We start from the raw sequence: 15,455 nt of genomic DNA, 5'->3' as shown, positions 1-15,455 counted from the left end.
AAATCAATAGTATTTACATACCAGCAATAAGATGATGAACATCCAGTCAAAGAAACAAATATTGGATACTGACTCAAACATCCACGAACACAAACATCCCTACTTGTAACCTTTCTTCAACTCTCATACACAGGATATGGTTTAACATCTGTTTGTAGTATCATATCATCTTTAAATAAGTCATAATACATATTTCAATAGCATACTCATCTTAGTTTATGTTGTTTTAAGGTCAAACTTCCCCACTTATATAAGGGTCTATAGACTCTGGACACAGAAGATCAAAATGAATGATACTATCCAAAAGCGTGTTTTGGTTCTGTTTCGAATGTGTTTGAGTATCACTATATTCACATGCCATGGAAATCTGCCAACATACTGAATTTGATGACATTTGATATAGGCCTACAATTTGTTATATTTTATAAAACAAACAGGAAACGACCGCCGAGGCAGTTACATAACACTTGGGGTTGCATGATGAACGTAATTATGATAATCCCAAGTTGGGGGAGAGAAAAGAGATGTTTTACTATTTTCTTGATTCCCTAATTCACAAACAAGTAATATGTTTTTTCAATGAACAATTATGAAGTATTTGCTTACTAAAATTTTATGTTAAGTCACGATTTTTCGAGGAACTACACTTTTGACAGATTAACTACATTTCCTGTTAATTGTGGATGTAGGTAAATTAGTCATTCCTACATAATATGGCTTCCAGGTATTTTTGAGATTGTAGACGAACTATTCAACAGATTTTTTATTATTCCTGCACTATGCTGATAGGACAAACTAAAAAGACTGATTTCTTGGTTATTACCAAGAGGTTTAACCTATCATTTTGAAAAGTAATTGATTATAATGTACATAATTTACACGCACATACCAATGTTAACTAAACAAATATCACATACATACAGATGTAAAATATCACATCGACAGACAACCCTACGCACGTGGACATTAGCAACACAATTTACATTATTGTACACTTTAATTGATACAAGTTAACATTCTGGAGCATGTTGTTTTCAGACAATAAATGCACAATGCTCGCTAACCATATTCTGTGTCATACTGAAATTACGCTTAAATAACCTACACACTCATACTTCACAATTCGGTACTGACACTAATCATGACTGTACACTGTAACAGGACAAACTTATCTCTGGTATAGATAAACTGATATTTTTACAATGTCATGGCGCTTAATACAGCAAATATACCAAATAACTTACATTGTAACAAGTCAAACTTATCTCTGGTATAGATAAACTGATATTTTTACAATGTCATGGCGCTTTATACAGCAACAATGCACACCAATATACCAAATCACTTACACTGTCACAACGACATTGTATTATTAATCAATCAGTATTTTAAAGACACTGACATTTTACAGTAGTAAATATACCAGGTGAGCTATTGACGTCAGTGACACTGCAGTTTACGTAATACATTGTCTATGTATCTTCTATAGCGCTTCGCCTATAGTGTTGGTAACAGCAATGGTATCGATAACAGATCAAGAACAGTTAGACACATCTTCAAGAGTTTGAGAGAAGTATTGGCATTTGGCAGTTTCACACCAGGGCCAAATATTGAGGATCTATCGATGTTACATACTATCTACCTATTTGTATGGAACAGAATGCTGGTGAAGAAATAATAATTAATCTATCAACTGTTAACACAAATTCCAAACAAAATCCTCAATATCTTCAGGCCAAGGGTAATCTCAAATGATGAACTACTCACGCAGTGAAATCAGGAAGACATGAGAAACTAAAACAAGAAAACATGGTAGAGAAAGATTGGCAATTTGCTTAGCGAGGCATATGACGTGCTTCATCACAAGGGTTGTATACAGCAAGAGGGACACCAAGATCAGCATGGCGTTGTACCGAGGTACGAACCTAAAGACATGAACCAAAGCTGGAGCATCATCGCGAGACTGGCATAGAAAAGATAGACGTGGAGAAACTAGTCAGCAGCCATTAACACCATTGGGTAGAAAAGGGAGAAAGTAAGTTCATAGTTACTAACTGTTGTATGGATTTCACGAACACTGTACATTGCTATGGTTAAGTATATACAAGCTGTTGTAGAGACTTAAGTTACCATGACATATTTTTACAGTTATGTATATTACACTGTACACTGGGTGGTTCTTGGATTTCTGTATAACTGTAGTTTTACCACAGTTACACACTTACTAGGTGCCGTATGGAATTCCGTCACTCACATTGTAGTTTTACCACAGTAACATACTTACTAGGTGCCGTATGGAATTCCGTCACTCACATTGCAGTTTTACTGCAGTAATAAGTTGAGGTACAGCTTAAGGTTTGGTCCTTTATCTGTTATAATTCATAAGATGTAAGATACAGGTCAAACATGTAATCTTCTAATTTTTTACATCACAGTGTAGAACCACACAGTCAATGGAATGGTCAGCTATTAGGATTGATTTCAATCAGAAGGCCATTGATGATGAAACATCATAAACAAGTTTTTTGTATTAGTGTTTGAAATGTACTATTAAATAGACATGTTTTTTTCTGTTGAATATCAGATATATTTCACTGAGAATGATTCACCTAAATGTCACTTCATGAATTCAATAAATTATTTCAAGTAATTGCATTATCAATCCACGTGTATACAGGAAATATACAAGATACTCAATGGAAACCATTAACTAGATCTACAGGTGACCTGTCCCGTCACTGTAGGCCTGTAGCTATCAATCCATCCCCTGTTTAAGGGGAGACTACTGCTATAACTGTGTGTTTTCTGCAGTCCCACTACTGCTGCTAGAAGACTGGGTTGAAGCTCGTTTGTTTTCCTCTGACTCTGGCAGCTCTAGTCTGGCAACTCGTTCTAACACATCAATCCACCTAAAACAAAAAGACAAGCCTGTGAGTGTCAACAAAATGTTCACATATGTCTGTAAAACCACGGAATGCTATAAATAATTACTTGAACTACGAAGAAAGAAATCCAATTTTTCTAAAATGCAGAATATATGTTGATGCAGAAGTCAAAAAATTAAAGTTTCACTGCATCAAATATGTAACAATTTTTCTGTCCACTCTACCACTGGGAAATCATGTTATTTCAATATAGAATGACAAATTAATGTCCATCAATACTATATTCATCTATATAAAACTAGAATGCCAATTTAATGTCCATCAATACTATATTCATCTATACATATCTACTATTTGTATTAGGTGGGGGATAACATTGTGTTATCCAACATGAGAAATATAAAAAGCATCCCAAAGACGCTCGAAAAAACGCATACTCAACCATTGCACCAAAATCGTTTATGAAGATTGAAAAATGTATTTTTGCATGCTTGCGCTGCAAATTACCATACTTTAAATGTATTATTTATATTTGACAAAACATGCTTAACATTGATTTGTTTTATCAAGTGTTTTTACAGTATATAATTATAATGCAAATTCTAAAACCAAGAATTAATTATTACGTTTGATATTAATTACGATAATGCACTAGAGATGGAAATTAAATGCTATTTTAACATAACAGTATTCTAAGAGTTACTTCCCTTGCCTATTGATTGAATAACATTATATTTGCAGTGATGAATAAAATAACTGTGCTTAAGTCTTATAAAACATTTCTTTCAATTTTACCAGGGAAAAAAAAAATTTTTTTTTTGCGATTCTCTCAATGGAATATGCTTGAGGAAGTGTCTAGATTTTTTTCCATAATTCAGTGTGCTACTTATTATAGCACGGGATTCGGTTAGTCCGTGGTAATAGTAAGAGTTACTTCCCTTATATCACTACAAAAAGGCGGTCAACTGGGAGTGTACAGTCATGTCACATTTGGCTACTGTGATAAGTGCCTTGTGGAGTTTAAGTTTGAGAGATCTTTTTTAATCTGGCGTTTGATAGGAGTACTTTATACTCATCAGTATTACATGCAGTTCGGCAATAAATCATGTTTAATCTGGTGTTGGATAGGAGTACTTTATACTCACCAGTATTACACGCAGTTCGGCAATAAATCATGTTTAATCTGGTGTCGGATAGGAGTACTTTATACTCATCAGTTTTACACCCAGTTCAGCAATATATCATGTTTAATCTGGTGTTGGATAGGAGTACTTTATACTCACCAGTATTACACGCATTTCGGCAATATATCATTTAAAGTGATTTTCTTGTACCACAGACTTAGATCTAATCTAATTCCGTGCTTGTACCAGGCAAAATTCAAGATGACATTTTTGTCCCTAAGGATATCAAAACTTATGTAAAGTGTTCTAGAAATTCTGTAAGTTGTGTATTTTGTATAAGGAAATGCATTAATTACTTGTCACGATGGCCTTGCTCCCCTGCTAGGAAGTAGTGAGTCTGTCCCTGCTGGTTCTTGTGATACAGCTTAAATCCCTTCTCCTTGTCAGCATTGTCAGGGTCATGCTGCTCCACTGTGTATCCGGGCAAGGGGATAGTGAAAAGTGCACAAACATCCTAGGAAAGCAACATAAACAGGCGTCAGTATAACTGCACATCTCTACTCAAACGCAATCCTTTTTCTTACATCAAATTTTAAAGTTCATGGCTTTTCAAACTAGAAGCATAAATGAGGCAAGGTATGCAGCTCCTACTTCAGTGTCAAAATATAAAAACAAGAGGCCCATGGGCCTTAACAGTCACCGGAGTTATGTAACAAGAGGCCCATGGGCCTTAACAGTCACCTGAGTTATGTAAAAACTGATGTTATCGATGTTGCCAAATGAAGAAATAATCATTTTGTAACAAAGGTAACTTGAACTACATGTAACGCAAAAGTAGTGTGATAGATCTGGGTAGTATATGTACTATGTACAAATAGTGGTTCTGTCTGTCAGCTGAATTATGGTAAAGCACCTTAAGACCCTTCCATCTATAAAGTGTATTTGATTCTACCATATCTGGATCTTGATCTGGATTTTGAAATTTTAATCAATTTGACCCTTTTTGGCCCCGCCCATCAGCCCCTGGGGGTCAGTCAGGGCTGATTTGTTTATATCATCAAACTGCTATCTTATACTGATAATGCTAATTAAGTTTGAATTAATTCCAATGGAAATTAAACAAATGCTGGTCCAAAATGTGATTTCCCTATATAAACTATAGTAAATTTTACCCCCTCCCCAGGAGAAACGTGAGACCCCAGGGTCATGAAATTCACTATTTTGGTTAAGGTTTTTCATTATTTCCTAAAGATTTTCATCAATTTAAACCATATTAGTGATCTTGACCTTTGACCTTCAGTCTCTGCCAGATTGAAATGGTGTACATGATGTCAGGTATTCATGCTTCAATCTTGTGTAGAAGCTTCATCAAATTATGTGAATAAAATACACAGCCAACAAACATCAAAATGAGATGATATCTGACCCCTGAGTTTGACCTTGTGTTTACCTGATGTGCTTTGAAGCAGTATAGAGCAAAGTTAGTCTGAACAACGACCCATCTCTTTGTCCAACTCTTGCCTCGGTCAGTACTGACCTGTAGATAACTGGACAGCACTGACGGGTCACTGGCCTTTTTCTTTAAAATAAATTTGACATAATAAAAAGATTGGTTCACATATACAAAATATTCTATTTGTTAAAGTACTTTTATTACTGGTTTACATGTTTCGATGAGGCTGGAGATGATGGTTAGCTAGGCTGGGGGTGATGGCTAGCTAGGATAGGGATGATGGCTAGCTAGGCTGGGGGTGATGGCTAGCTAGGCTGGGGATGATGGCTAGCTAGGCTAGGGATGATGGCTAGCTAGACTAGAGATGATGGCTAGCTAGGCTGGGGACGATGGCTAGCTAGGCTGGGGATGATGGCTAGCTAGGCTAGGGATGATGGCTAGCTAGGCTGGAGATGATGGCTAGCTAGGCTGGGGACGATGGCTAGCTAGGCTGGGGATGATGGCTAGCTAGGCTAGGGATGATGGCTAGCTAGGCTGGAGATGATGGCTAGCTAGGCTGGGGACGATGGCTAGCTAGGCTGGGGATGATGGCTAGCTAGGCTAGGGATGATGGCTAGCTAGGCTGGAGATGATGGCTAGCTAGGCTGGGGACGATGGCTAGCTAGGCTGGGGATGATGGCTAGCTAGGCTAGGGATGATGGCTAGCTAGGCTGGAGATGATGGCTAGCTAGGCTGGGGACGATGGCTAGCTAGGCTGGGGATGATGGCTAGCTAGGCTAGGGATGATGGCTAGCTAGGCTGGAGATGATGGCTAGCTAGGCTGGGGACGATGGCTAGCTAGGCTGGGGATGATGGCTAGCTAGGCTAGGGATGATGGCTAGCTAGGCTAGGGATGATGGCTAGCTAGGCTGTGGATGATGGCTAGCTAGGCTGGGGATGATGGCTAGCTAGGCTAGGGATGATGGCTAGCTAGACTAGAGATGATGGCTAGCTAGGCTGGGGACGATGGCTAGCTAGGCTGGGGATGATGGCTAGCTAGGCTGGGGGTGATGGCTAGCTAAGCTGGGGGTGATGGCTAGCTAGGATAGGGATGATGGCTAGCTAAGCTAGGGGTGATGGCAAGCTAGGCTGGGGATGATGGCTATCTAGGCTAGGGATGATGGCTAGCTAGGCTGGGGGTGATGGCTAGCTAGGCTGGGGGTGATGGCTTACTAGGATAGGGATGATGGCTAGCTAGGCTAGGGATGTTGGCTAGCTAGGATAGGGGTGATGGCTAGCTAGATTGGGGATGAATGGCTAGCTAGGCTGGGGATGACGGCTAGCTAGGCTGGGGATGACGGCTAGCTAGGCTAGGGATGACGGCTAGCTAGGCTGGGGATGAATGGCTAGCTAGGCTGGGGGTGATGGCTAGCTAGGCTGGGGATGATGGCTAGCTAGGCTAGGGATGTTGGCTAGCTAGGATAGGGGTGATGGCTAGCTAGGCTAGGGATGATGGCTAGCTAGGCTGGGGGTGATGGCTAGCTAGGATAGGGATGATGGCTAGCTAGGCTGGGGGTGATGGCTAGCTAGGCTAGGGATGTTGGCTGGCTAGGATAGGGGTGATGGCTAGCTAGATTGGGGATGAATGGCTAGCTAGGCTGGGGATGATGGCTAGCTAGGCTGGGGATGAATGGCTAGCTAGGCTAGGGATGATGGCTAGCTAGGCTAGGGGTAATGGCTAGCTAAGCTAGGGATGTTGGCTAGCTAGGCTAGGGGTGATGGCTAGCTAGGCTAGGGGTGATGACTAGCTAGGCTAGGAATGATGGCTAGCTAGGTTAGGGATGTTGGCTAGCTAGGTTAGGGATGATGGCTAGCCTTGCTAGCTAAACATGTAAACTGGTAATAAAACTATGGAATCTGGAAGACAACTAGGATGTTGGTTCTCTGCCACTCCGTAAGGAGTCCTGTTTTTATTTGTTCAAGTGTGAATTTATTACTAACACAATTGCAGGAAATCATTAAGACATTTGAAATAGCAGTTTATTTAGAAGAAAATGAATCTCATACATTATATTTTAGTAAGGCAGCTATATTAATCAGATTTAAACTGGTTCTTATACATGTATTTAAATTAACATATTCCCAAACTTTTCATTACATGATTCAGGGTCATTAGTTTCTATACCCTCCTGGGGAGTTTGCTTCCTCATTTACCTGTAACACTCTTCGTCGTGTTGAACTGGTTGTCGACTTTTCCGATACTTCTTCCTCTTCCACACCGTTCTTCAGCACTGCATAGCACTTGTCACAGACACGGTTGTACCTGAGGTTGTCATAGGCCAGTGGCACCTTCTTACAGGAACATTTACTACAAACTACCTGTAAGGTCAAAATCAGATAGGCTAGAAGCACCTTCTTACCAGAACATTAACTACAAACTACCTGTAAGGTCAAAATTATAGGCCAGTGGCACCTTCTTACAGGAACATTTACTACAAACTACATGTAAGGACCAAATTTTTAGCTAATGGAACATTTTCACATGAATATTTCCTCAATATCATCTGTAAGCAATTGAGTTCATACTTTAAAAACAAATATTGGTAAAAATGTCCTAAAGGAATATTCCTGTACACAACACATTTGTACATGTGTATATCTGCTGCTTATAGTGGTGAGTAAGGGATCCCTATTCTAAAAGAAATACAGTTTGTGGTATTTGTGATAGAGATGTACTTACGATGCCACATGCGCGGCAGTGATGCCGCCGTCGGAATGCTGTGAAGGAGTTGGTGCACTGCATACACATCGTCACCTCATCATCCTTTATCCACTTCGGAGCCAACTTCCCAATTTCCATTTCTGGAAGCTGAAATACAATAACATAACACACGCTTTTTTATGTAAATTTTCAAAAATATTGCCATAATAAAATTTCGTAAATTATAATTTTTCATTTTTTGTTTCAACTTTTGAAAATATAATATTTTAGTATGGGTTGTCTCCCTTATTGGGCTGCTCTTCATATCTAAAGCATTACACAAAAAAAATGATTCCAATTACTGATAATCTAAAAAATTGACAACCAAAGATATTTCTGATACATGTAGTTGTTTCCAATGCACTGAAGGATATTTTATGTTACCTGGTATATGATATTGTCAATTTCTACTAATGATTAATGATTTTGATAAAATATCAAACAAAGAAACAATAGCTACGGATTTAAGTCAGCAGCCTAATTCATTTACATAGCAAGGAAGAAAATTCTGAAGACAACTGCTTAATAATAAAACATTAGTTGACCCAATATCACATTTCTATCTATAAGGCTCTTCTGATTAGTAGGTACAGTAAAATGTGTATTAATGGCTGTAGTTGTACATGGTGACGATTCACATCAACGCAAGGTAAAACCTGAGAATCCTTGGATTTGAAAGTAAATATGTCCTATACCACACAAGACAAACATGTTGCTTGTTAGTTAACAGCCCATTAGGATTGGTAGTTTGAAGTAGACCTGTCCTATACCACACACGACAAACATGTTGCTGGTTAGTTTACAGCCCATTAGGATGGGAGTTTGAAGTTAACCTGTCCTATATACCACACAAGACATACATGTTGCTGGTTAGCTTACAGTCCATTAGGATGGGAGTTTGAAGTAAACCTGTCCTATATACCACACAAGACAAACATTTTGCTGGTTAGTTTACAGCCCATTAGGATGGGAGTTTGAAGTAAACCTGTCCTATATACCACACAAGACAAACATGTTGCTGGTTAGTTAACAGCCAATTAGGATGGGAGTTTGAAGTAAACCTGTCCTATACCACACAAACCAAACATATTGCTGGTTAGTTTACAGCCCATTAGAATGGGAGTTTGAAGTAAACCTATCCTATACCACACAATACAAACATGTTGCTGGTTAGTTAACAGCCAATTAGGATGGGAGTTTGAAGTAAACCTGTCCTATAACACACAAGACAAACATGTTGCTGGTTAGCTTACAGCCCATTAAGATGGGAGTTTGAAGTAAACCTGTCCTATACCACACAAACCAAACATATTGCTGGTTAGTTTACAGCCCATTAGAATGGGAGTTTGAAGTAAACCTATCCTATCCCACACAAGACAAACATGTTGCTGGTTAGTTAACAGCCAATTAGGATGGGAGTTTGAAGTAAACCTGTCCTATATACCACACAAGACAAACATTTTGCTGGTTAGTTTACAGCCCATTAGGATGGGAGTTTGAAGTTAACCTGTCCTATATACCACACAAGACATACATGTTGCTGGTTAGCTTACAGTCCATTAGGATGGGAGTTTGAAGTAAACCTGTCCTATACCACACAAAACAAACATATTGCTGGTTAGTTTACAGCCCATTAGAATGGGAGTTTGAAGTAAACCTATCCTATACCACACAAGACAAACATGTTGCTGGTTAGCTTACAGTCCATTAGGATGGGAGTTTGAAGTTAACCTGTCCTATATACCAAACAAGACATACATGTTGCTGGTTAGTTTACAGCCCATCAGGATGGGAGTTTGAAGTAAACCTGTCCTATCCCACACCAGACAAACATGTTGCTGGTTAGATTACAGCCCATTAGGATGGGAGGTTGAAGTTAACCTGTCCTATATACCACAAAAGACATACATGTTGCTGGTTAGTTTACAGCCCATTAGGATGGGAGTTTGAAGTTAACCTGTCCTATATACCACACAAGACATACATGTTGCTGGTTAGCTTACAGTCCATTAGGATGGGAGTTTGAAGTAAACCTGTCCTATACCACACAAGACAAACATGCTGCTGGTTAGCTTACAGCCCATAAGGATGGGAGTTTGAAGTAAACCTGTCCTATACCACACAAGACAAACATGTTGCTGGTTAGCTTACAGCCCATTAGGATGGGAGTTTGAAGTAAACCTGTACTATATACCACACAAGACATACATGTTGCTGGTTAGTTTACAGCCCATTAGGATGGGAGTTTGAAGTTAACCTGTCCTATATACCACACAAGACATACATTTTGCTGGTTAGCTTACAGTCCATTAGGATGGGAGTTTGAAGTAAACCTGTCCTATATACCACACAAGACATACATGTTGCTGGTTAGTTTACAGCCCATTAGGATTGGGAGTTTGAAGTAAACCTATCATATACCACACAAGACAAACATGTTGCTGGTTAGCTTACAGCCCATTAGGATGGGAGTTTGAAGAGATTCATACTGTACTTGATATTAGTACATCAGATAGTAATGTACAGGAATTAGAAATACATGTAAATAATATATATATGTATATTGTTTTAGTATTTAACTGTTTGAGAAAACATTTAAATGTATGAATTGATTTGTTCTGCAATGTACATTTATATTACAGGTACGTATACATGTATGACTGCTAGGAGACACTGTTGAAGAAAAAGATCATCAAGATAGGAAGGTATTTTTTATTATTATTGGAAGGAAAGATTGGTTTTGTTAATAAGTATTGTTCAAATCAGTTAAATGGAGGTTGAGAAGAAAGTGAAAAGGTCAGAGGTAATCAGATTTCAGCTCTAAAAATAACAATTACATGTTCAGAACCATGAAAGGATTATTTGAAAGCAGTTTGGTTAAAATTGGTGGGATCCAAGAAAATTAGAAATATATCTCTGTTGATCAGACACGAGTGGCTATTTTGATTGGGAATCGGTCCAAAATGTAATGAACATTTGGTCAAATTTAAGTTAAACTGGTGAAGAACTGAAAGAGTGGACCCTTTACTCCTGCCCCTAGAAGGACCACACCCTTCCTATATTAATGAGAGCACAGTGGGGTAGAACATTATGTCTGTCACATGCCTTTTAGTATCCATTTAGACACATTTAGAGGACGAATAGACAGGATGGAGATGTCATTGTACTGTTAGGTACAGAGTAGGTAAGAGTTATAAGGTACACTGCAGTTTTATTACCTTCGGTACCCTCATAAACTCGGACTGAACTGACATTCTACTGTTATACTTAAATAAAAATAAACAGAGTTTTTATTTTAGTATATTAATAATATTTTTCAAAAGAATTTATACATGCAGCATGTGAGTGTAAATTTGATTTTAATTTTACAAAAATCAAACAAATCATCAGTTTTCTCCATTACCTTGAAATTTCAATTGTACATATTTACAATTTATAATTATTTGAGTTTCATTGATGTTTCAATAAATTCAATACATTTTTACAGAAATCTTCCAATCCATTTCGATATCTGTTACCATTGTTTACATCAACATCAAAAATGTTATGTAATACTTGTAATATATGTATTACATATTATTAATAATATTATAATAATTATGTAAATGATAAGAATTATATATTTTAGAATTCTTGTAAAAGTATTCAATATTGTATAATAATTTCATAAGCATATATGTATTGCTTGAATAAGTATAACATGTTGTTTGATAATTATATAAGGTATTATATACTTTTTAAAAATTAAATAAGTATTATACTGTATTTTATAACTAAATAAGTATTATATATTATAATTGTATAAGTATTATATGTTTTATAATACTTGTATGATTAGTATTACATATTGTTTATTTTTTTGAAATAAGTATTTATATATATATTGTATATCTATTGAATATGTATTTTATCTTATATTTTATCATGATAACTATCATATATTGTTCAATATGTGATTAAGAATTTGATAATTGTGTATGTATTATATATTTCATCATAATTTTACAAGTATCACATTTTTTTAATTTCCTGTATGATAATTATGTCCCTCAAACAAAGTTAGGGGACATATTGTTTTTGCTCCGTTTCTTCTTCTTATTATTAAGTCACCCCGAACAAAGTCCGGTGACTTATTGTTATTGTTCCGTTTCTTACTTATTCTTATTATTATTATTATTCCGCCGTAAAAGTTTCTCCGTTAAATCTCAGGAACTACTAATGGGATGGGATTCTTATCATACATTGCATATATAATCAGTTCAATTTGTTATTTTTTTTGCGTCAACCATCCAAGATGGCTGCCACTGCTCTGATTGGCCAAAATTATATCCAGCAATAACATTCGTTCTATTTGATGGAACATAATGAAACTTGGTGAAAGGGATGACAACATCACATCGGCCGTTTTTCGACAAAAAATATTTCACTTTGGATTCAAAATGGCGGCCAAATGCAGGATTTTGATTGGTCGAAATTTAAATATCGTTCAAATTCGATGAAATTTGGTATGTAGGGGAAATATGGCACTACGAACAAAACTGCGGTGTTTGTGTTATGAAAAAACAAAATGGCTGCCATTTGCTGGCCTCTGATTGGTCAAAAATTCAATGTCGAAATCATATCCAGTAATAACATTCGTTCTATTTGATGGAACAAAATCGACAAAAACTCGAGAAATGATGATAACGTCACAGCGCTCGTTTTCGACAAAAAAATAATTGACTTTAGAAACAAAATGGCGGCTAAATGCAGGCTTCTGATTGGTCGAAATATCGTCCAATTTTGATGAAATTTGGTATGTATAGGTATAGTATGGCACTACGAACACGACTGCAGTGTTCGTCTTGTGAAAAAAACAAAATGGCTGCATACTTAGCAGGGGAGGTGACTTCTGCTATTGCTCGCAATTACAATTCTAGTTTTTATTCTTATTTCTTTCACTTTCTTCTGCCGGACGGCAGCGGAATTCAACGAAACTTTACATGAGTGTTTGAGTATGACAGGCGGTGTGCAAGAGTATTTTTTTTTTTCGATCGGTCAACCGACTGGTCAGCCGAGCCGGATGGTTGCCTCTGATTGGTCGAAATTTAGATATTGTTCGTTTTTGATGAAAATTAGTATATAGGGATATTAGGGGACTGTGAATCCAACCGCATATGTTTTGTTGCCATAGTAACCATATAGCAACCACACGAAGGCTTCTGATTGGACGAAATTCAGATATTGTTCGATTTTGATGAAAATTGGTATATAGGGGTATTAGGGGACAGCGAATAAAACTATAAGTTTCGATACCATAGCAACCACACGGAGGCTTCTGATTGGTCACAATTTAGATATTGTTTGATTTTGAAGAAAATTGGTTTATAGGGGTATTAGAGGACTGCAAATTCAATAGCATACGTTTCGTTGCCAAAGCAACCACACAGAGGATTCTGATTGGTTGCAATATAGAAATTGCTCAATTTCACTCAAATTTAGTATGTATATTGTAGGTGTGCCATGGCAATGCGATCCTTTTCTGATGCATCTTTGCGACTTTGGGGGCAGTTTGGGGGACATCTGTTATGGTCCCCCATTACAATTAGTACTTGTTGATATATATTTTATAATGATTGTGTGATACATTTTAATATATAATACTTGTATGATGAGTATTATATATTCTTTAATATTGGGTCGTATAATATAGTGTATAATAATTGTATATGTACTATACATTTTATCATAATTTTGTAAGCATTTAATTTTTTTATATTCCCTGTATAATTATAATATATCTTACAATAATTGTGTGATAGAGTATAATGTATAATGCTTTTATGATAAGAATTAATTATATTCTTCAATATTTGATTAAGAATTTGATAATTGTGTATGTATAATATATTCCACCATAATTCTATAAGTATTTCATTTTTTATATTACCTGTATGATAATTAATATGTATCTTATAATAATTGTGTGATATAGTATAATGTATAATACAAGTCTGATAAGAATTATATACAGACTAGATCAGTTACATGCTACTTTAATTATACCTTAACTATCTCAGATGGAGTCGATTTCCTATTTCTACTTTTCCTTATTTCAGAAGCAGAAGAATGTCTGCTATCATGTCGAAGTACTTCGTGAGAAGTAGAGTGTCTACTGAAATCAGACTGAATACTGGCTCCTCGGGAGATATCAGAACTAGCAGTCCTAAAACTGGCAGATCTGGACGAGTCAGTGAAAACAGAGACAGAATCTCTAATCCTCCACTAAAACAAGAAATCATGTCATAAACCAGTTTTCTCCGAGTACTTCTTTTGTTGCTATACTGTCTTATGTTTTTAGGTGTGTAAATCGTTAATCTAAATTTGTGAGAATTTGTAATTTACTTAAAACCAAAACTGGTGCATGTATTTTGGATGGTACACAGTTACCATACAGTCTCACAATACCTGAGGCAGATTGTTGACTTATTTTTGATTACAATTCAATCAGGCTATGTTACAGATATCATGGGGGATGGCTTAGTTGGTCGGTAGTTGACCGTACGTGTGTTATATTTCAGGAGGTCACATTAACTCATTCACCCCTGAAGACACATTTGAACTCTTCCAATTCAAAGGTTGGAATAGTTCATTATAAAATTTCAGGGGTGAATGAGTTAAAACACATGGTCTACTTCTATGACCACTGTGTAATACACCTATAGCTGTTAAAATTTCATATCAATGGTATCCTAGGTTTTGTTCCTAGCTTATGCGGTGACTGACAGATATAGGCAGGTACGTACCCCGCTGTCCCGCAGGTGGTCCTCGTGGCCCCTCAGGGACTGCCTTCTGTGTCGGTACTCCTTCAGTGTGTCCTTCATTGACTGTGGGGTAACAAAACATATCCTTCTATAGACAAAACACCCTTCATATCAGACACTATGACACTTCATTGACTGTGGGGTAACAAAACATATCCTTCTATAGACAAAATACCCTCCATATAAGACACTATGGCATTTTATTGACTGTGGGGTAACAAAACATATCCTTCTATAGACAAAATACCCTCCATATCAGACACTATGACACTTCATTGAACTAAAATTTCACTTAGTATGATGAAGATTTGGTACAAAGAAAAAGCAGAACATTGATTTAACACTTGCAAGATGACCTTGTAACTTTGACCTTTTTTGACATACACTGTTTGCGGCCTTTATACTTTTCCCTTTGGTAACTGAATATAACAAGTTTCCTTATATTCTATG

General features: G+C 36.9%; 1 protein-coding gene and 1 long non-coding RNA gene across 5 annotated transcripts in view; one reads left to right on the top strand and one right to left on the bottom strand.

The window, feature by feature from the left end:
• Positions 1-1,954: 1,954 nt before the first annotated feature.
• On the top strand, positions 1,955-14,385 carry LOC110460934. The gene is made up of 3 exons (XR_002464069.1): positions 1,955-2,035; positions 10,845-10,907; positions 14,301-14,385. It is a non-coding gene; the product is annotated as an uncharacterized LOC110460934 (long non-coding RNA).
• The window catches only part of LOC110460720 (FYVE, RhoGEF and PH domain-containing protein 2-like), a 103,822-nt gene continuing 90,393 nt past the window's right edge, over positions 2,027-15,455 (bottom strand). For 3 of the 4 annotated variants that reach the window (XM_021513836.1, XM_021514083.1, XM_021514003.1), the window contains 7 exons: positions 14,988-15,068; positions 11,421-11,468; positions 8,182-8,310; positions 7,656-7,820; positions 5,460-5,588; positions 4,366-4,523; positions 2,027-2,909 (listed from right to left, as the gene is read on the bottom strand). In XM_021513836.1, the coding sequence (XP_021369511.1) occupies positions 2,789-2,909; positions 4,366-4,523; positions 5,460-5,588; positions 7,656-7,820; positions 8,182-8,310; positions 11,421-11,468; positions 14,988-15,068 (831 nt within the window). In that variant the 3' untranslated portion in view covers positions 2,027-2,788. The remainder of the gene's footprint in view (positions 2,910-4,365; positions 4,524-5,459; positions 5,589-7,655; positions 7,821-8,181; positions 8,311-11,420; positions 11,469-14,987; positions 15,069-15,455) is intronic. The other variant, XM_021513922.1, reaches the window with a different exon arrangement.

Source organism: Mizuhopecten yessoensis, unplaced genomic scaffold (assembly GCF_002113885.1).
Source record: "Mizuhopecten yessoensis strain PY_sf001 unplaced genomic scaffold, ASM211388v2 scaffold201, whole genome shotgun sequence".
In the NCBI taxonomy this organism is placed as follows: Eukaryota; Metazoa; Mollusca; class Bivalvia; order Pectinida; family Pectinidae; genus Mizuhopecten; species Mizuhopecten yessoensis.
This window is presented reverse-complemented; position numbering and strand designations above follow the sequence as displayed.